Genomic DNA, 21,882 nt, shown 5'->3' on the forward strand with positions numbered 1-21,882 from the left:
GATCCGGCTGGATCCTGTTGCGGCGCCGCTGGCGCTGCCGGGATGGGGAGGGGAGGGGGGGCGGCTCCGCGGCGCAGCCGGGCTGTGGCTCGCAGGCAGCCGCAGCAGCGCTCGCAGCGCCCGCGCCGCGCCAGCAGCAGCCGCAGCCGCCGCGGGGGTCGCGGCCGGGAGCCTCGAGATGCCGAAGAGGAAGGTGAAGGCGGGCGGCAGCGAGCGGAGACACCGGGAGGGGACGGGACGGGAGGGGAGCGGGCTGGGCGGGAAGCGGCCGCGCCGCGGGCTCCGCTGCGGCGGGCGGTACCGGGGGCCGGCGCCTTCCCCTCGGGCCGGGTGGGGGGCTGAGGGTGCGGGGGGCTCGGGGGGGCTCGGCGGGGCTCGAGAGGCGGCGAGAGGCCGGTCCCGCCCCGGCCGCTGACGCGCCGTGTGTGTTGCAGGTGACGGTGGCGGACGGGGACGCCCCTGAGGAGGTAAGGAGCGAGCAGGGCGGCGGGGCAGGCGGGGCTGCCCCCGCGCCGCCCGCCCCTCACGCCCTTCTCTCTGTCTCCCTGTGTCTCTCTGTCTCCCCGTGTCTGGCAGCCCAAGCGGCGATCGGCGCGGCTCTCCGCGGTAAGTGCCGAGCGGCGGGGCCCTGCCCGGGACGGGTCCCCGGGGGCTGGATCCCGCCTGACTTGTTCTCTCTCCTCAGAAACCCGCGCCCGCCAAAGCAGAGCCGAAACCCAAGAAGTTGCCGGCAAAGGTGAGAGAATTGGGAAAGGGGAGGGAGAGGTGCTCGCGGGCATCCCGTGCACTGTCCTCGGTGCGGCTGGAATGGTTTTATTCCTTGCGGGAGCACTCACTTGGCTGAGGTGTTGTTTTAATGTGCTTTTGCCAGTGTTTACAGGTACATTCCATCACTGCCTATGTAGATCCTTGTTAAGCTCCAGGCATTGCATGAAAGTGTGGGCACGGATCCATCCATGCGTGTTACACTGTGGTTTGGTATTGGGTGGAACTACTTGACTGTCAAAGCAACTGTGCGTTAGGACATCAGGAGGAATTTCTTCACTGAAAGGCTGGGCAGGCATTGGAAAAGCTGCCCAGGGAGGTGGTGAAATCACCATCCCTGGAGGTGTCCAAGGGTAGCCTGGATGCTGTTTGACTGCTCTGCTCTGGTTGACAGGGCGGTGCTCAATTAAAGTTGGACTGGAGTATCTTGGAGGACTTTTCCAAACTGAGTGATTCAGTGACTGTGTGCATGGTGTTGTGCTTCATCTCTGTAACAAGAGAGGATAAAATACACCTACTGATGCTTTAAAGCATGGTGTTAGGACAGGGAAGAGAAATGTATTTGCCACTTAAAAACCACATGAGCTTCCATTCATGTGTTCAAGTTTTCAGGTGTGTGTAAAAAAGTGGGTTTGTATGATCTTTGAATTTTTCAGCAAACCTTTCAAAGTGCAAATAAGTGAGATGTAAACTTATTTGGTTTTTTTGGAGAAGTAAAAGTGGGTTTGTGTCTGTTGGCTTGTTGCTGTTTGTGTCGTTGAGTGTTTCTTTGTCATCAGAAGCTTTTCTCTGTGAATGTAGTGATTAAGAACTTTGGGGTGACCTCATTGTGGCCTTTCAGTACCTGAAGGAAGTTGATAAGAAAGATGGAGAGAGACAATTTCCAAGGGATGGAGGGACAGGACACAGGGAATGGCTTCCAATGCCAGAGGGGCAGGGCTGGATGGGATATTGGGAATTAGGAATTGTCCCCTGGGATGGAATTCCCAGAGCAGCTGTGACTGCCCCTGGATCCCTGGCAGTGCCCAAAGCCAGGTTGGACACTGGGATTGGGAGCAGCCTGGGACAGTGGGAGTTGTTGGAGTTTAAATTCCATGATCTTTAAGATCCCTCTCAACCCAAACCATTCTGTGATTCTCTAATTTCAGATAAACTAATAATCTTTGCAGACTACCTGATGTTTTCATTGTATTAATCCTATTTATCAGGAATCCACCTTCATTCCAGTGGTTTGATATCAGTGTGTTCCCACTCTGAGGGCTGTAAACCTGAAAAATTTGGGGAAGCTTTCCAATTCTACCAAGTTAACAAGTTGTAATTTCCTTTTTTTTTTTCTTTTTTTTTTTTTTCCAGTGTCTCTGATGCATCTGCACTTAATGCTGCTCATTGATATTGACTGACATGTGTGATACTGATTTTCTCCTTATAACTACTTTAAGCTATTAACAGTCAATTTTTAAAATTTGATTAATCAAAAAATACTTTTTTTTGTATCAACTTTGTCAGTTTTTAAAACTTTCCTTATGGTATTTTTTCCAGTTCTGAGAACTTTGCTCATTGTAAAGTTACTTGGTGGGCTTCAAAAATAAATATCAATGAAGAAAAATACATTTTGTCAAAGTATAGGAATCAGTATGTAGCAATTATGTAATTCTGAAATATTTTGTCAGTAGGTGATTAGGGGTTGTTGGTAGCTTAGCAAATCCATCTTGGTTTTCTGTGCTTTTTATTATTTTCAAGATTTACCTGGTCACAACAACTGACTTGCTGAAAATGTATTTTATTGTAGGATAAATCTGAGGACAAGAAAGCTCCTTCAAAGGGGAAGAAGGGGCCTAAAGGAAAACAGACAGAAGAAACAAACCAGGAACAGACAAAGGACAACCTGCCTGCAGAAAATGGGGAAGCTAAAACTGAGGAGGTGAAATTTGGAGGGCTGGGTTTGGATTCTGCTGTTACTGAGAAGTTGTTTTGGGGGTTTTTGTGCTACAAAAGTTCCTTGACTGATGAAACATATTTTTTTCTTGGGCCTGGAAAGTCTTGAGTGAAAACCCAGAGTTGATTTGGGCAAAGTTGAGGTGACATTGACAGACACTGCTGGGAGAAGGGACAGGTTGGTGCAGGGACAAAGTAGAACAATTAATGAGTTGTTGTTGCTGGAGAAGTGACTGTGCCAGAGTAGCTCTGTGGTTGAACTTTTTGGACATGGGTCAGGTCACTTAGAGCATCCTCCACTGTTGCATATCCCTAGAATGCAGACTTAAGCCAGTTACAAATTTAGGACAAGATCTGCAGGGAAAAGCAATCCTCTTACCAGGGCAAGTGGATGAAGCACAAGTGTGGTAACAGGCCTAGAGCTGGTGTCAGGTTTCTGTGACAGTGAATGTCCCCTCATTCTCAGGAATTCAGTGAATATTTTGGGTTTAGGTAGATGATGGGGTTTGGTGGGCAAGGAAGATACAGGATGGTACTTCAGTGAACAGGAGGATTTACTCTGGGGTAACAGTTTGTCATTTGCAAGCTTGCAGTGTGAAAAAGTTGTGCTGTAACTGAGTTCTTCAGCTGACTGAATTTTTGGCATTATTGCAGCCTTTTAATTCATGCTTGTATTATTTCAGCAGCTGAACCAAATGTGGTGCATTCCCATCTGGGGTCCCTTTAACTCACTGGTGCAAAGATTAAGTAAATTTACAAGGAATAAGATGATGACTTGGTCACACCATCCAAAATTCCAGATGTAATTTTGTACCAAAGTCTAGGAGAGGCAGAGTCTGTCCTGTTGGATGTTATTGTTTGTTAAGAATAAAAACAGGTTTAAGATTTGAAGAATCAGAATCTAAGTGTGGCACTGAAATTTAAAGGCATGAAGTGTATTTTAAACACCTCATATGTAATTGTAGCTGTGTAAAAGCTGAAGTTTCTTCTGTCATCAAGGCACTAATCCAATTAAAATCCCTTGCAATGTGTGTTTAGTAACAAATCAACATCCTGAAATCCATCCTGGTGGATCCAGGGAGCCTTTTTGTGACAGCTTGGTTTAGCAGGTCATGACCCAAGAGAAATCTGCAGGAACATGTCAGGGTTATTCTGTCCTTTCATGCATTAAAACCACTCTGAACTAATCTCAGCCATTAAAAACTTCCTGCACTCAAGTGTTCTGGTTTTGGTTTTTGTTTTTTTTTTTTTTTCCCTTTCCAGACCCCAGCACCTGATGCAGCTGCAGAGAAAGAAGTGAAGTCTGAGTGACACCTGCTCCCACATCTGTAACTGGTGGTCCTTAAACCTTTCTTCTTGTACAATTCAGAGGAATATTTTTATCAACTATTTTGTAAATGCAAGTTTTTTAGTAGTTCTAGAAAACACCTTTTTAAAAAGGAGAGAATCCCGACTCAACCCATTTTTTTACATATTTAGATAAGTGTAAATGCTTTTTTTAAGTGGTAAAATCATGTACTGGTTGTCTGTTTTCTATGAAACCAGAAATTAACAGTGTGTTAATTAAGGAGAGGGCTTTGAGGCCCTCATTAGGCCTCATGTTCCACAGACTCCAAGGGACAGTTTTCTATCCTATAAAATGAAGCATAACACAGATCAGACTTTGGAATTCATAATGATGTGTTGAGAATGTCTTAACATTGTAGTTATTTATCTTTCTCTATGGTTGTACCATCAGTAGAATTGCTTATCTAATAAAACTGCTCCCTAGTGGTGGATTTCTTGCTGAGTGATGTATATCAGTGATAAAGTTATTTTTGGTAGTTGCAGCTTTATTTTTTTCCAACAACTTTGTAGCTGTGATGCAAAAGATTGGAAACTTTTATTTTATATCTTTAAATACTGTCTTAAGTAAAAGTTTCTGCTTGGCAGATGGAACTTGTTATGTCAATATTTGAGATACTGGAACTTGACATCTAGTTTTAAATGACAGCTTGTCTACAAAGATTGAGTGAAAAATATTTGAAATAGTGCTAGATAAAAAAAAACAGAATTAGTTTTTAGATTTAAAAAAAGCTCTGTGAATAAAAACAATTGTAAAAGTGTTGATAGTGTTTGTGATCACCAAACAAAAGCCAAATAAACCTTGATTACAAAAGGATGTTTCCATAGCTCCTGTGTTGACTGTGAACTCACAATCTGAGTGCTGTGGTTTGGATTTTTAACTGTGTCCTTCAGAGTGTTAAAACAACTTTTAAAGAGATGGTTGGCAGCTCAGGGAGTGGAGAATTGCAGTGTTAATCTAAACTTCGAGTTTGAAAGCTGAGAGCTTTGTGCTGCTGCTGTTTGCTTTAAAAAAGTCAATAATAGGAGGCATCAGATGCCAGCCAGACAACTGTCACCTTGTCCTGGGAGGAGCCAAGATCAAAGAGTAACGTTTGTTCTTTGTTGTTTTTTATTCCTTTTGCCCCAGAACTTGTTTATGCTCTTAGCACCTGCAAGCCCAGTACCTGCTTCCTGTATGATTTTAGTACCTTTTTCAAACTGCTGCAGTTATTTCTAAAAGAACACACTTTAGTTTCACTTCTAACTTGCTTTCTTAATCAATACTTTCATTTCAGGAAGAATTTTACCATTTTTACCTCTGCAATACTTCATCAGTCTTTAATTTTCCTATAGGAATTCTCCCTCCCTTAGACCACAACCTGTTCCTATTCCATTCCATCACAGGTGTGTTCCTCACAGAGCACACCTGGCTTTGGCCTTGAGTTCTTGGAAAGTTCAAAACTGGAAATTGATGCCACTTTTCTAACTTGCTTCCCCCAACACCCCCTTCCAGGTACTATATTTCTTGGTTTAATTTAATAGTAACATGATCTAGCTCCAGAATATTATTTACTCTTTGGTTCTGGCAAGTTCAGCCCACCAGTTAAATAAGTTATAAACTTGCAGGTAAATCCCCCAAAATAACCACTTATCCCTGTTTTTACAGTGTCTGTTTTTCATGTGTTTTGGGTCTCTGAGGCTGTGATCCTGTCTACTTTCAGCATCTCACATCTATTACTGCTTCATTTATTGTAACTTCTCAATATTACTCTCTGTCCTGTGTGATACCAGATTGATTTGCACTTCAGCTCAGGACTGGAGCGAGAGCTGATGCAGATTTGCATCCAGTGCAACACATTCTGATTCAAAATCCAACAGCAGGAAAACAGAATTTCTTTCTTTAGAGATACTCAAGTGTCTTTGTATACTGCTAAGAGATGTTTGGTTTAAAGGAATGATACATAAAAATAATTTATATCAAGGTTCTAAAATTGCATTTCAAGGTACCAGAGGTGGGGAATGAAATAGGGAAAGAATACCTTGGATTTAAAATGTAACACAAGTACAGCCATTGGTGTTTTTATCCCCATTCAGGCTGGGCATGGCTGGAAAACAACTGTGAGAAAGAAAAAAAAATAAAGAATTATTTGGGTTGGAAGGGACCTTAAACATCATCCAGTGCCACCCCTGCCAAGAGCAGGGACACCTCCTACTGTCCCAGGCTGCTCCAGCCCCAGTGTCCAACCTGGAACTGAACATTCCAGGAATCCAGGGGCAGCCACAGCAAATCTGGGCACCCTGTGCCAGGGCCTTGCCCTCCCAGGGAGGAATTTCTCCCTAATATCTGATCTGAACCTGTAAATTTTTAGTCTGAAGCCATTCCCTGTGTCCTGTCCCTCCATCCCTTGGGAATTGTCTCTCTCCATGTTTCCTGCAGCTCCTTCAGGCCCTGCAAGGCCACACTGAGCTCAGCCAAAGCTTCTCCTGTGCAGGTGAACAATCCCAGCTGTGCCAGCCTTTCCTGCCAGCAGAGCTGCTCCATCCTCTGCTCATCCTGCTGCCTCCTCTGGGCTCTCTGCAGCTCCCAAAATCCTGTCTCCGGGAGCCAGGCTTGAGGCAGGGGGCAGAGTGGTTTTTTCTGGCTCAGTGAAGCAGTGCTGCTGGAGGGGTGTGGGAATGCCCGTCCCCAAGCTGGTGTTTGGTGTCCCCCAGCATCCCCATGGAGCTCTGCTGTCCCTAAGCTCCGGCATCGATGCTCCCAAATCTCTGCGGGCATGGGGCACGCCGGGCACCACGCGGGGCAGTGCACTTTGAATCACATTATCACAAAACCATTTAGCTTGGGAAACACCTCTGAGGTCATCGAGTCCAACCTTTGACTGATCAGCACCTCGTCAACGACCTGAGCACGAGAACTTCAACACCTCCCTGGGCAGCACATTCCGATGTTCAATCACCCCTTCAGCGAAAAAACTCCCGATGAGCCTCCCCTGGCCCAGCCTGAGGCCGTTCCCTGGAGCGGAGCTTGATCCCCCCTCCTGTCAGGGAGCTGTGCAGAGCCGCAAGGGCCCCCCTGAGCCTCCTTTTCTCCAGGCTCAGCCCCTTCCCAGCTCCCTCAGCCCTTTCCCAGCTCCGTTCTCTCCTCCGGATAAGCTGCAATCCCTCGCTATCCTAGCAGCGAGGGGCCCAGAGGCGGACACGGCACTCGAGGCAAAGGCCTTGGCCTGGCGGCACACGGTATCCGCTCCGCCACCGCATCGCGCCCCGGAGCCGGCTCTCGGTGCCCCGCCGCGGGTCCCCGGGAGGGCTGTGCCGGGTTGGGAAGGCCGAGGCGGCGGCGGCAGCACCGCAGCTCCCGGGGGCGATCGCAGCGCCCGAGCCGCCGCCTCTCCCCGCCGCCGCCGCGCAGCGCTCAGCCCCGCCCCCGGTGCGCGTCACCGCCGCCTTCCTCGCGCGATCCTTCCGCGCCTCCTCCTCCTCTTCTCCTCACCGGGCGCCTTCCCCGCCATCCCCCACGCCGCCCGCCCCGCCGCCTTCCGAGTGTATTCCCCGCAGCCACACGCCTCCTCCGCTGTTCTCCCGGCGCGCCCGGAGCGCCCGGTGTCGCGGGCACTATTTTCCACCGCCCCCCCGCGGGCGCTCCCGGCGGAGGTGTCGGCGGCGGCGCCGTGGCGGGTGGTGCGGCGGCGATGGCGGCGGCGCCGCCGAGGCTGCGCTGAGGGGGAGAGGGAGGGAGGGAGCGCTGAGGGGAGCGGGGGGGCGGCCGTGAGGGGAGGGAGGAAGGGGAGGGGAGGCGCTGACAGCGCCGTGCCGAGCCGGGCCCGCCGCCCTCAGCCCGCCATGGCCGAGCCTGCGGCCTCTTCCAGCTCCGGCGCGTCGCTGCCGCTCATTGAATCAGGTAACACCGCGGGCCGGGCTCAGGAGGTGCCGCCGGCGCCGCCATCTTCCTGCCCCCCCCTCAGGATGGGTCACGGCCGCCCCCCGGCTCATCCCCGTGTCTCTTGCCGTGTCTCTTACAGAGCTTTACTTCCTCATCGCCCGGTTCCTGAGCACCGGGCCCTGCAGGAGAGCGCTGAAGGTGAGTGCGGGGCTGAGCGCGTTGCGGGGACCCCGCTCTGCCCGCACAGCCTCGGGGGACGTGCGAGCACCGCGACCCCCGCTCTGGAGGAGCCCGATCGTGGCTTGTCCCTGACTCTGTGTTTTTCCCTTTTCTTCTGCAGGTGCTGGTGCAGGAGCTGGAGCAGCACCAGGTCTGTGTGGGCTCTGATGAAATCTTGCTGTAGTCAAAAGTTTCCTTTGCAAGTCATTCAAGTTTCTGCCGCTGTCTCAACTTTTCTCCCCTCAGCACACATTGTTTTGGATGTGGTCTGTAATCCCTCCTTTCCCCTTTAATCGCTCATGTCTTTTTTTGTTTGTTTGTTTTTCCTTTATTTAGTTGCTTCCTAAAAGGTTGGATTGGCAAGGAAATGAGCATTATAGAAGTTACGAAGAATTGGTGAGACTTTTCTCTTTTAAAAAAACCCCTTTTATTTACGGTGATAACATTGATGTTAGACCCTCTAGCTTTAAGAGTAGGCCCAAATCATCACCTTCCAATACCATTCTGCCTCTGAACACTGGATTTACTTTAGAAGGGGCCTTTAATTTCTTTACATCAGACTAACAAAAACACAAGCGGTGGTTTAAATTGAGGATATTGTTTACATAGCAGAGGTGGAGCTTGGCGTTGTGCAGTGGTACATGCCACTGCCTACATGCAGGCAGGATCCAATCTCCAGCGAGGTTTCATTTCGGAGTTTCAGGGGCCAGCTTGTGAGGCACGTTGTGATTTGTCGGTATTTATTTTCTGGTTGGTTTCTTTCAGCCCCCTCCAACAGATTAGGAAATGAAATCGCTGCTCAGAACCCGAGGGTTGGCAGTTGTGGTGGCTGCGAATGTGCTCATATCGCCGGTTCCTCGCTGGTCCTGGCTTTGTTTCTAACGTGCTGGAAATATGGGGGTGATCTCTCCATCAAATGCACTTTCTGCCCTTCCAAAGCTGGTGTGGTGTGTTCTGAATTGTTTTTAGAGGCGGCAGAGCTCTGCTTTGAGGCTTAAAATTAAGTGGCAAAGAGTTTGAATGCCAGGGATTGATGGCCTGGTGGTGCCTGCCCTGCCCAGTGTGTTTTTTATCTTGCTTTATTGTATTTGATAGTGTTTCCTTGAAAGAGGTGTTTGTCCTTGCTTTTTCCCACCTATGGTTCAGGCATTCCAGGTTAATTGACTGCTTGTTGCAATGAACTCCCTCTTGTGAAGCACTTAAAGATATCAGGATCGTATTTGCATAGATAAGGAATGAAATGTTGTTCAAGACATTTTCTTAATTATTTGAGTATTGCTTGAAATGATAAGTTTGATTCCATTTCCTCTACCTCTCCTTGTGGTCACTTGATCAAGGAAGGTTTTAGATCAGGTTTTTTTTAAGTTACTAATGAACCTGGCCTTGCTGAACAGGAATATTTTCAAGCTCTGACTTGAATTTAGGCAAGATGAAAGTAGGGTTAAGCTTACCAAGAATTGTTGGGAGTTTTTTTGTTGTTTCACTGTTGGTTTCTTACCCCATTTCTTCTGACAAAAAGCAGGGTCTTGGGAGATGCCATGTGTGTATTTTTCTGATTTCAGGGCTGGTTTTAGCTGTGGTTATTCTGCATATGCAATTGTCAAACTAGTTCTTTAACATGTGCTGCTTCTACCTCTTTTTTCCTGCCCAATTTAAAGGAAATCTCTGCACAGGGCAGTACTGTGTCAGAATAGCTAAATTAATCTTCTCAGGGTTTTAGTTTCTGCTTTTTGAGGGGCTCTGAGAACCTCTTCTCCCACTGGTCTCACTCTGAATTTGCAGAGACCACAGACAAATGCAGTCATGTGGTGTAATTATTTCTATTCCACCTTACTCAGCATGGAATTGCAAAATAACTGTTCCTTCCAAAATCTCAGCAAAACTACTTCAAAAAGAAAGGAATTGCAAGGTTTTACATGCAAGGGTGGTATTTAGAAAATATACTTATTGCTGATGGCATGCAAACAAAAAGGGTTTTAGTGTTTGGCAGAAAGCATGCTGACCTTTCTGTCTGGATGCTATGGCTGGTACTGCTCTATACCAATTCACGAGTCAAAATTGATTAAGAAATGATGTCAAACTGCATTTTTTAATCTTTGGGCTATCAGATACATTTCTTATAATCAACCTTGAGCATCTGATGGGCTGATTTGCTTGGACAGATTTGCCTGTGGGGTACTGGGAGCTATTTTACTGATGTTATCACCTCCCACCCTGCCAGAGATACAACCTGTGCACCACAGGCTTTATACCTGGATTTTATTATTAAAAACAAGTGCAAAGTGACTTAAATTGTACCTTCTGAATGCTCAGTGAGCATTTGGGCAACTTTCTGGCAGTGTGTGGTACATTTTTATTGCCACTGTTGTGATGAGCAGATCAGCCCTGTTGGGACACTTGGCTCATCCAAGCTGAGCCATTTGGCCAAGGGAGCAGCATCAGCAGCACCAGCTCGTTCTGCCTGTGTTCTCAGCCACCTGGGCAAGAGGCCACATACCTGAGCTGGTGTGGCCCTGAGCCTCTCCTGAATGGATTGGCTGGGAATTCTCTGGCTGCTGCAGGAGCACTGTGGCTGCTGGGGCTGACTGCTTTGTGGCCAGGTCACACTGGAGGAAGCGTGGGGCTGTTGATCCCAGCTGCTTCAGACCTCCCCAACAGCTTCAGTTTATGATTCTGATGGTTTGTTCTACTCAAGGCTGTTTAAACACTTACTTTGTGTCTTTAATTTCTGCATTATTGCAGTTATCTTGATAAGAATAAGGATTTTTTAGATTGATCTCTCAGAAAGAAAAGGGGGAAAAAATAATCAAAACCCGCGCACATCTGTTCTTGTCTGAGACATCTGAGTGTGTGTGGGGGTGTATTTTTTTTTTAGGTTGCTTGATGCAGATAGTGTGGGATCATTCCTGAATGCAGGGATGACTGGTTTGATCCTTTGGTTTAAGGAAGTAGGGCAGACTTAGGCTATGTTGTACTGGTTCTTCAAGGAAACTGTTTCCAGAGAGATTGTACTCAAACCTGCTGGTCTGCAGTTCACTGAACAAGTAGTAGCTGCATTAATTCTTGTGCTTGATTGCAGCCACTTTCTCTGTGATGTTGAGTTAGAAGGGTTTGAATTTCATTTCTTACTTTTAATACAAATAATAGGGTGAATTGAGCAAAGACACTCAGTGTAGGGTGCCACAAGGGTGATTCCTGTAAACTTCCAGTAATAAAATACTGATGTGCAGTGGTAACTTTACTCCAGTTATTTTTACTACAGATCTTCCTAGCTTGCAGAGTACCCTCTGAATTTACTAAATCAGAACTTAACAGAATTTATTTTTCTCTGTAAGTTGAACTAAAAAAAAAAATTTTGAATATACCCCTGCCCATTGACGCTTTTAGATTCATTTGTTCTGCATGTACTATCCTTATTTTTAAACCTTGAATTTCTGTCAGGTGCTGTCCAACAAACATGTGGCTCCAGATCATTTATTACAAATTTGCAAACGTATTGGCCCTATCCTGGATAAGGAAATCCCACCCAGCATTTCCAGAGTGAATTCCTTGCTTGGGGCAGGGAGGCAGTCCTTGCTAAGAACAGCAAAAGGTAGGATCTGCTTTTTGTTTGAAGTGGGTGTGATACATTGTCATGGGTACAGAGTTGCGATTTGGGGAATAGTGTGGATAAGAAAGGCAGAACTGTCACTTTGGAAATGACCTCTTGGAATCCAAGCATGGTTTGGGTTGGAAGAGACCTTAAAGCTCATCCCATTCCACCCCTGCCATGGGCAGGGACCCCTCCCACTGTCCCAGGCTGCTCCAGCCCCAGTGTCCAGCCTGGCCTTGGGCACTGCCAGGGATCCAGGGGCAGCCACAGCTGCTTTGGGCATCCTGTGCCAGGGCCTGCCCATCCTCCCAGGGAAGAATTTTTTCCTAACATCCCATCTAAAACTGTCCTCCTTCAGCCTGAGGCAATTCCCCCTTGTCCTTTCATGCCAAGGCTTTGTGAAAAATTCCTCTCAAGCTTTCTTGTAAATCCCCTTTAGTTACTGAAAGGTTCTTGAGATCATCTCATTAAATAATATCTTCATATTAACAACTGCTCATTACATTCCTGTGTAAATAACCAGGAAAATGATAAAAATCAGTTGAAATTTTAGTTTTGTGTCATGTGAACTGCAGGAGTACCATCATTTAGAAATAATTTCAAACTTTGGTGGTTGGTTGTGTTGGTTTTTCTCCTTCTGTTACTGTTAAATGGATTTTTCACTTTAACTCTTCACTGTTTGTGAGAAGTTTTGGGGCAGTTGGTGCCTGGTTTTTGGTGGTTCAGTCCTGGGTTTAAGGCCAGTCTAGATGGGCTCTTTGCTGTGTTTTGGAACTGCAGCTCTCTTGGCATTTTTAACAAATACTTATGATGAACTTCAACTGTTTTTGCAGATTGCAGGAACACAGTTTGGAAGGGCTCTGCATTTGCTGCTCTTCATCGAGGCAGACCCCCTGAAATGCCTGTGAACTATGGCACCCCACCAAACCTTGGTAAGCTCCTCTCACCTCTCCCCACTGCTGCTGAGCACATCCAAAATACTGAAAAAATTGCAGATTCCACAGAACCTCACTTTATGAAATCTGAAAGTAATTTCTAATACCTTTTTAATATTAATGGCAATGGAATAAACCCAAGTTTTAGAACAGACGTGTTTGAATCATGATGTGATTGCTCTGTGTTCTAGTGGAGGTGCATCGAGCTAAGCAATTAACTGGATATGCCAAGTTCAGCACATCATTCCCAGGAAGTATGTACCAGCATGTCAAGATGCACAGGAGGATCCTTGGCCATCTCTCTTCTGTATATTGTGTTGCATTTGACAGGACTGGACACAGAATATTTACTGTAAGTTGATGAAATACATCCAACTCTGGATATAGTTTTAGATGATACAAGGGAAAGAGCTTGGAAATGGGTGTTGTGCTAAAACTCCTGGAGGTAAATCTCAGTGCTGGTAAAATGTGGTTGCTGTGCTTAAGTGGAACAATTTGCTGTAGTTAAAGGGTAGAAGCATGTCAGAAGTTGTCCTTAATGAACATTTCTCTCCAGGGCTCAGATGACTGTCTGGTGAAGATCTGGTCCACTCACAATGGCAGATTATTTGCCACCTTACGAGGACATTCAGCAGAGATTTCTGACATGGCTGTGAACTATGAGAACACCATGATTGCAGCTGGGAGCTGTGACAAGATGATCAGAGTGTGGTGTCTGAGGACTTGTGCTCCAGTTGCTGTCCTCCATGGGCACACAGGGTCCATTACCTCATTGCAGGTATGGGGCTCTTGAGGTGGTTTATGCATATTAAAAACTGGAATTATTTCTCTGTGGTTGTCTATAGGAGTAGTGAAATCTGAATGTATAAATATTCATGTCAAAACTAAGTCAAATCACAGGATAAACCTGCTTAAAACAAGTAAATTCCTTGTCTCTCTGGAATTCCTAAGTATTTAACTGAAGATAATGACAGGAATTCTTTTTCACTTAAAGATCACTGCCTATAATGCTTGAGTTATTGGGACAAAAGGGAATTTCTGGGAAATAGCATGTCCTTCTGTTGTCTCTTACTGGAGACATGATTTGCTATTTTGTTTGAATGTGTTCTGATCCAGTATATTATTCCTACAACTTTTGGGATGTGGGTATCTGTTTATCTCAAAAATAGGAATTATTTCAGAAGTACAAAGGTGTAAGACATTCAGATTTTAAGGTGGTTTGATGCACGATGTGCTCTTGCTGGTCCTTTGGATTCAGTCTGGCTTTGGCCTTTAATTCCTTAATTAACACAAAAATTAGTAGCTCATTACCCAGGTTTGGGGTGTTTTCCAGTGAGACCACCAGCTTGTCTCGAGGAGTGAGAAGTGGCTTGTGGAGCTCAGTACAAATAAATAATTTTCCTTTTTTCTCAAAAATGCTGCTTCAGAGAGCAATCTTCATACCTGCACTTTCTGTGGCATTCATTGCTTTTTTTTAGTTCTGTTGGTTTTTGATGCCTAAATACTTGTGGTGCTTCTTTTGTTGTAGTGTGTGGGTTTTTTTAATGTAAGCTCTCTCCATAATACCATAATTGCAATATGTACAATTTATATGACATTCCAATGTTAGTAATTGATGAACAGTTTAAACAAGTTGTGTCTGTAAAGTTTTCTGAAGGGTAGCTCTATGCATAGCAATAAATCCATGTCTTAAAGAGCTATTTCTGAGGAATTCCTATAAAATTACATGTGATGCTGTTACACATTCAAACTATCTCATATCTCATGTTCTGCTTGATTATTTTTAAACTACACCTGTCAATTCAAACTTCCCTTTTTTCAGTCTGCTGTGCTCATTATTTCATTCATTGACAGGATTTTCAGTGAATGACTGTGGTCAGTGAAAACAACAAACTCAAACCACTGAAGAAATTGAGTTTAATACAGTAATTGAAACACAGACCACAAACTTATCTTAAAGTAGGGGAGTTATTATTTTGTAAAAACTGAAAATAAGTTAAAAACAACTGCTCCAGCAGTTTGAGGTGAAAAATTCAAAATAAATTAGCTTTAACATGAACTATTTGAGAAGTTCATGAACAATTGTTAAATCTGTGTTTGTCTGTGTGATTTTGCTTTCCTCCCTGCAGTTCAGTCCCATGGTGAAAGGCTCCCTGAGATACATGGTCTCCACTGGGGCAGATGGAACTGTTTGCTTTTGGCAGTGGGATACAGATTCCATGAAATTCAAGTATGTGAATGGTTTGCTGATTAACCTTTATGCCATCCTGGGCTTGAGTAAAATAAATTAGGTGCTTTTCACTCCACTGGGATTTGGGGTTATAAAAATGCTGTGCAAATGATGTATCCATTATTATCTTAAAGCACCATCACCAACTATGTCTTTACAAATTAATGGTGTTCCATTGACTTGGGAGATTATTTGGGAGATATATTAATTTCTTTCTTCACTAAAAGTACAAATGTAGGACAGCAGGAACAGTTGGAAATTTTAAGTATGTTGGAAAGTATAATAAAACTTGGTGGTGGTGTTGATTTTCCAACAGCCCTATAGTTTTAGGATGTTTCTTACAGAACTTACTTGCAGGAGATATGTATATTCTGGATAGTTTGAAATATTCAATATGTGATTATTCTTTGTGCACAAAAAAAAGTTAATTACTACCAAAAAGAGCTCTGGGATGATCAGTGTGTGTCTGGTGATGTGCCACATCTTGGTAGTTGCTATAAAATGATCCACGTTTGAAGAAACATCTCTTTATGTTTGTAAATGTTGCTAAAATCCACATTTTGGGTGGATTGGTCTATTTCATTCTTTTCTTTTTAAGCACCAAGCCAGTGAAGTTCACAGAGAAACCCAGACCAGGGGTTCAGATGCTTTGTTCTTCCTTCAGTGTGGGTAAGTCATGTGGAGTTCAGCCTTGTGATTTCTTCTTTCCTCTCTTGTACTACTTGATTGTCACACTTTAAAATGGAAAAAAACCTGCAGTTGTGAGTAAATAATTGCACAGATGTGCACTGTTAGCTGTGACATAATTAAATCATGGGATTTCCCTTAGCTAACAGTGAAAGACTATTGAAGACATTGGTGATTTCACAGAAGTAAAAGTCACTTAATGTCTGTTTGCTTCTATCCATCTTTACTGGATTATTTTTGTTTAATCCCCTCATCAAGAATTGGCAAAATAGGTTCTCTGACATCCCAGAGCCACCACAGCAGTGGAAGTGCCTCCTACCAGCAGGAGCTCCTGATCCAGTATCAGGGATGCTCAAAAACATCTTCCTCTCTTAAGGATGCAGAAATGTATCTTAAATGTGCTTTACTCCTGGCTTGTAGTTTTTTTTCATTCAGTTCATGTGAATTCCAGAAATAAAAAGCAAATTGAAGTGAAGTTTGTTAGCATTGTCAGGATAGAGCCCTGGGGAGAGTTTTTAACATTTTGCTTGTTTGGGTTTGGTTTTTTTTGACAGCACTTAGAGGCAGATCTTGGAATTTTTACCACCACACCTAAATACTGTGCTTACACTGGTGTTTGACTGGTTTACTCACATTTCAACCTAATTTTGATGCAGTTCACTTGTACAAATGAGGCACAGACTGAAGTGAGAGTCATCTACATAATTCTGATTGTTTAGAGCCATTTTCCCCACCATTGAGGGTTTTTCTATACAATTTAATGTTAAAAGTTCCACTGCTGCCCTAATGATGTATTTTAAAATCTTTGTAACACTAATTTATTTTTACTATGGCTGAGAGCACTTTCTAGGGCAAGAAAGGGATTTCCTTCCACATATATGTGTCAGTGGAAGAGCATAAAAAAAAGTGCCACTCTTCAAATAGTTGTGGGGTTTTTTTTCATTTAAACCAGGCCTCTGAGAAATGGTGGTGACCTGCTTTAATTTTATCCACAGCATGTTAATTATTGCTTGATTTTTCCAGGTGGTATGTTTTTAGCAACTGGCAGCACTGACCACGTCATCAGGATGTATTTTTTTGGCTCTGAAACACCTGAGAAAATAGCTGAATTGGAAAGTCATGCTGTAAGTAATTAGTTAATTAGTCATTTGAAGCAGCATTGAAGGCACGAGGTGATTTTATGAGTGGGTTTTTAGCATGCTCTTAATTAATTTTGCTTGCATTAATGTTTCCTGTACTACAAAATCTAACTTTATTTTTGTTGCATTGATAAGGCTTGATCAGTACTTATTTTTTATGTAGAGGAGACTTTTCCACTTTAAGACCAAGTGTGGTATTTACTTTTCCTGCAGTTTTTGTTGTGATAAAAATGAACACTTACTTGTTTTTTTAAGGAGAGTGTAAGTAGGAGTAGGAACAACAGATTCCTCACTGTTGTAGTTGAGTTATAGTGTTGGAAATTTATATTTAAATGTGATTCAGTTGTCAGCCAGATGATTTAATTTGTTAATTCTTCCTATTTAATTCAGGCAGTTTTTAAAAAATGCATTTTAATACATTAATGGTTAGTGAATTCTAGGAAGTGTTTGGACTTGGTTTGCTTTGCAGTTAAAACCCTTAGAAATTGCACAACTTTTTTTTGTTTCATTATTTCAGATTTTACTAAACTCAGAATTGTCAAAAAACATATTTCCTGTTTAAAAAACAAGATTTACAACAAACTCTACCTTTTTTTTTTTTTTTTTTTACAGGACAAAGTTGACAGCATTCAGTTTTCTAATGGTGGGGACAGGTATGTTGAAAGATTCTGAAATACAAACAGAAAATATATAATTTTGGAATTTAGAATTTATTACAGGATATTCCCAGTAAGAAAAATCTACTTATTTAGAACCCAGAAGGGAAATTTTGGACTGATGCAGAAGCATAATTAAGCTTCAGCTGTTCCAGCTTTCTGTTAATCTGTGTTAGATAATTTTTGTCCTGGCTGAAATTCTATTTACCTGAGGAATTTTAACACTCTTTAATGTACCCACTGTGTTTGTGGCTTCATAAATCTCCTTTTCCTCCTCCTTTCCTTTCAATGTCACTCAGTATTATATAGGAAATAGGAAAAAGGCAGTGAAAATGGTAAAAAATAAATTAAAACCTTTTCACTGATTTATTCTTGCCTCTTTCAGTATCTAAAAATCTGCAATTACTTAAAATATATTAAAGTCCTGTACTGAGGATGAGTTGAGGATGGATTTGTGAATTAATTTAATTGGAACTTGCTTCTCCCTTCTTCATATTTTGACAACTTTATTCACTTTTCAGAAAAACTCTCCCTTGGTTCTCTAGAAAGAAATTAAATGGAAAGAATTCTCTTGAACACAAATCGAAGATTTAATTTCTATCAATCTTCCACTGCAAAATTTTTGTTGTGGTGGTAGTGTTTAAAACTCTAAACATACTTGAAAGCCAATTTTTTTGGAAGGCAAATGAATGAATTTTTAACATGTGTTCAGGTTCATAAGTGGCAGCAGAGATGGGACAGCTCGGATCTGGCGTTTCGAGCAAGCAGAGTGGAGAAGCATTTTGTTGGATATGTCTGATCGACTGCTGGGGTAGGTGAACTGTTCATTCCTTGCTTTCTTTTGTCTCAATTCAGATTGAAAAACTCAATTATTCAAATGGGAGAGTGAGAGCAACATCCTGGTCAAGTTCTGTGCTCTTGGGAGGGGGTGGATTGAGTGTTCTGATGGTGTAATAATTGCTGAATTTGAGTCTGTGCTTTCATAAATTCTGAAAGTGCACAAATTAATTTTATTGCCTCTTCTTACAGAAAAAAGTGAACAGAAAGAATCCACCTTCTCTATCTGGGTTTCAGTGTGACACCTGGTGTGTCACGGGAGAAATATTTTTAGATTAGTAAAAATAAAGTAGGTGGTGACCTATTTGCAGGAGAGGTTGTGACATGGAATAGGTGGCTTTGCTCAAGGGCTGATCTTGCTGGCTCTTGCCATTTTCTGCTTTCAAAAAAGTGAAGCAATGAAATGCTGATGGCACTCAATCTGAATAATGTTATTGGAGATAAAAATCAGGATATTATGTGGTGGGTAAACCCAAAGGGGGAATGATTTACAGGAGTACAGAAGCTCAGTAAGCTTCCACAGACACTCAACAGAAATTATTTGTAGGTGATTAAATGAGATTTTAATTAAATGATTTGTAGGTGGTTAAATGAAAAGCCAAACCTGGGGCACATTACTTGATGTGAGGGTGATTTTGAGCTTTTCCTGTGATGAAAAAAACCATGAAAGAAACCAGATTTTACAAAGGAGGAGTTATTAATATTTGAGATTTGACTGTGGCTGTGTAGTTGAGAGTCTTTGTAGGAGAGGGCTCTGCTTGAAGTGGAATAAAGATAATCCCATGTGGAGGTGTTTCAAGGAAAATTTATTCCTTTGCTTGACTGAAAGGGTGAGGGGCAGTGTTAAAATATCCTCCAAATGTATTTTGGGGAGAGAATAAGGAAATGGATTGAGGTTAAAACAAAATGTTATCTTTACTGTATTTCTGTTTGGACTCATGAGAAAATGCTTAGCTAATGTAGAGATTGGCTTGGGATTCAGTTAGTTGGAAAAGCTGACTGTAAAAAGTCCAAAATTTTAAAGGATTTATGTTAGGATTCTAATTGTAGAGGAGCCAAGATTCCATGAAAAAGGAAAAGCCTTTTTGCCTTACTTCTCAGATGGAAAAGAGATTATCAAGTCCTTTAAAATTTAAAAATCCAGATTTGCTTTAAATGAAGAATTTTGTGGACAAAAGTTTCAGCTCAAATTTAATTCTTCACTTCCTTTCTGTTGTCTGATTATTAACACAGGAAAATAAGTTACTGTATTTTGATATAGATATTGACTAATTAAAATATAAAATACATCTCTGACCTGTTTGACTTTTTGAAAATAGAGACACTTGTGCAGAAGAAGACAAATTCATGAAGCCTAAAGTAACCATGATAGCTTGGAACCAGAATGACAACTATGTTGTTACTGCTGTGAATAATCACCTGCTCAAAGTTTGGAATTCCAGTACAGGGCAGTTACTCCATGACTTGGTGGTATGGAATTTTCTTTACTTTTGGAAGGTTTTCCTGGGATTTCAGTGACATGTGCATGCTGAATTTATAATTAGGGCTAATTAGTCTTGAAAGCTCTGTATGGATGGTACAGCAAGTGTGGTGTTGCTTGGAATTATTTTAACCAAAATTTGCTGCTTCCTCCTGCCTAAAACTTTCCCTGTAAATAAAAGAACAAATAAATGTGGAATAAATAAATTTCTTAGGCAGTAACTTGCCCATTGAATAATCCACCATCCTTTGGCAAAAGCTTGATATTTTTACAGCTCTTGCTTGAACCTAGAAAATTTTTACCTTTGGAATGTTCAAATCTTTATGGCTCCCTGGGGTTTAATTTCTTGGACAGCACAGGCTTTGGGCTCTGCTGTGAATATCCTACTGATTTTCCTTGTTTCCTGTGATGTGCAATTTGAAATTGCAGGGCCATGCAGATGAGGTGTTTGTCTTGGAGACCCATCCCTTTGATTGCAGGATAATGCTGTCTGCAGGTCATGATGGCAACATCTTCATATGGGACATCACCAAAGGCACCAAAACAAAACATTATTTTAACATGGTAAGAGCTGCTTTAAAAAACACCTTCTGTTCTCAGCACTCAGCAGTGTTCACTACCAGCTTAAGGAGCTGCCACTAACACAAAAAAAAACCCAAAAAAACAAAAAAGCCCCACAAATAACCAAACAGAAAAACAACCAGCAAAATTTACTAATTTTTTTTCCCTTGGGTTTATTACCTGTGAATTTCCTGATTATAGCAGATTTTCCACTCTTTGCTACTGAAGATCATTGTGCACTTCATTCATATTAATTGTTTTCCTCAGCTGAGGTGAGGTGCCATTTGAAAGGCTCTGTTTTAGGCCATTGTTTCAAGACACTTGTGGACAGATTCTTGTATTTTCCACAGTCTTAAAAATTATAATCTTAATATCCATTGGCACAGTGCTTGAGGGCTCCATTTGACAGCTCACTGTTAACACTTTAAATTAGGTTACTTTCTCTGAGACTGAGATTCTGATCTAATGTTTATGTAAATTTTTTATCCTTTTTTTTTCCCCTGGTCAGTCAACAGCAAAGAGCTTTCTTTAATTTTTAAGTTCTTAAATTCACTGGATTTGTCTAGAAAGTTGTTCAACAAAATCAGTCTATATTAGCTCCAGTTTATTTCAAGTAGTGTGCTGACAGCAAAAAAGCCTCAGAAAAACATGTTTATTTCTTTATTTTGTTCACTGAACAGTAACATTTCATACCCTCCAGTGCATCTTTTAGAATTGGTTCAGGACTTAAGTTCAAAGGGAAAAGAAATATACTGAAATAACAAAATGATTTGTGCCTTAATGGAGGTACTTAGGGAAATGCATGATGGCTTTTGATAGAGTAATTAATTTTTGGTGCTTATGGTTTGCTCTGAAAAAATAATCTTGATTTTTTTTTTTTTTCCTTCAATCCAGATTGAAGGCCAGGGACATGGAGCTGTTTTTGACTGTAAATTTTCCCCAGATGGGCAGCATTTTGCATGCACAGATTCACATGGACATCTGCTGATATTTGGCTTTGGCTGTAGCAGGCCTTATGAAAAGGTAAGTTCAGCTTTTTGTCAGATTTCTGTATTGAGTTTCTAACTGAAATTACATTATTACATCAATAAATTGAAAAGTTCATATGTAAGTAATAATTTGTGTGATTAAAGGATTTAGATATAATGGATTCCTTGATGTCTGTAAATTGTCTTGCTTACATGATCCTGGCACACCAGAAAAAAACCAATGTCTTAACATTCCCATGGGAGTATCTCTTAAGAATGTTCCTGGAATACATTTTCATCTTGGAGGCAGCTAATCCACATTAATTTTTCAACCTCAAAAATGCTTCTGTTTCTCATTTCTGCTGGTTTATCTTGCAGTTCTTTGGGTCTTTACTCACTCAAGCCCAAATTCACTGTAGTTGATTAAATTAAGCCAAAGCAAATTATTGATCCAATGCTGTGGATTTTGAAATACTAGAAAAATGTGAGTAGGATAAATGTCTGAATTTATCCTATCCTAAATTTTTCAATTTGTCAGCCTGCTTCCTTTTTGTTCTGATCAATACACATTTCTTCTTTTCTTCACTTCCCCCCCCCCACCATGTTTTTCAGGTTGCAATGCTAGTTCCATGTGTCTCATTTTAAAGAATTATTTTTTCCTTGCTCTACATT

At 42.4% G+C, this 21,882-nt stretch overlaps 2 protein-coding genes across 2 annotated transcripts in view; both read left to right on the plus strand.

Moving 5' to 3' along the window:
* The first annotated feature begins 33 nt into the window (after positions 1–33).
* On the plus strand, positions 34–4,861 carry HMGN1 (high mobility group nucleosome binding domain 1). The gene is made up of 6 exons (XM_079313099.1): positions 34–193; positions 435–467; positions 577–606; positions 686–736; positions 2,555–2,686; positions 3,964–4,861. Exons 1-6 carry the CDS (start codon positions 179–181, stop codon positions 4,009–4,011), a joined length of 309 nt encoding a protein of 102 aa, XP_079169225.1. The 5' UTR covers positions 34–178; the 3' UTR covers positions 4,012–4,861.
* A 2,906-nt stretch (positions 4,862–7,767) lies between these two features.
* The window catches only part of BRWD1 (bromodomain and WD repeat domain containing 1), a 41,720-nt gene continuing 27,605 nt past the window's right edge, over positions 7,768–21,882 (plus strand). Inside the window, exons 1-16 of the mRNA XM_079312245.1 lie at positions 7,768–7,924; positions 8,046–8,104; positions 8,247–8,276; positions 8,462–8,521; positions 11,567–11,717; positions 12,551–12,649; positions 12,844–13,004; positions 13,209–13,430; positions 14,782–14,882; positions 15,481–15,551; positions 16,593–16,693; positions 17,321–17,361; positions 18,077–18,175; positions 19,521–19,671; positions 20,111–20,245; positions 21,137–21,265. Coding sequence (XP_079168371.1) covers positions 7,867–7,924; positions 8,046–8,104; positions 8,247–8,276; positions 8,462–8,521; positions 11,567–11,717; positions 12,551–12,649; positions 12,844–13,004; positions 13,209–13,430; positions 14,782–14,882; positions 15,481–15,551; positions 16,593–16,693; positions 17,321–17,361; positions 18,077–18,175; positions 19,521–19,671; positions 20,111–20,245; positions 21,137–21,265 — 1,668 coding nt within the window. The 5' untranslated portion in view covers positions 7,768–7,866. The remainder of the gene's footprint in view (positions 7,925–8,045; positions 8,105–8,246; positions 8,277–8,461; positions 8,522–11,566; positions 11,718–12,550; positions 12,650–12,843; positions 13,005–13,208; positions 13,431–14,781; positions 14,883–15,480; positions 15,552–16,592; positions 16,694–17,320; positions 17,362–18,076; positions 18,176–19,520; positions 19,672–20,110; positions 20,246–21,136; positions 21,266–21,882) is intronic.

The sequence above is a fragment of the Erithacus rubecula genome (genome assembly GCF_903797595.1).
Source record: "Erithacus rubecula genome assembly, chromosome: 1".
Lineage (NCBI taxonomy): Eukaryota > Metazoa > Chordata > Aves > Passeriformes > Muscicapidae > Erithacus > Erithacus rubecula.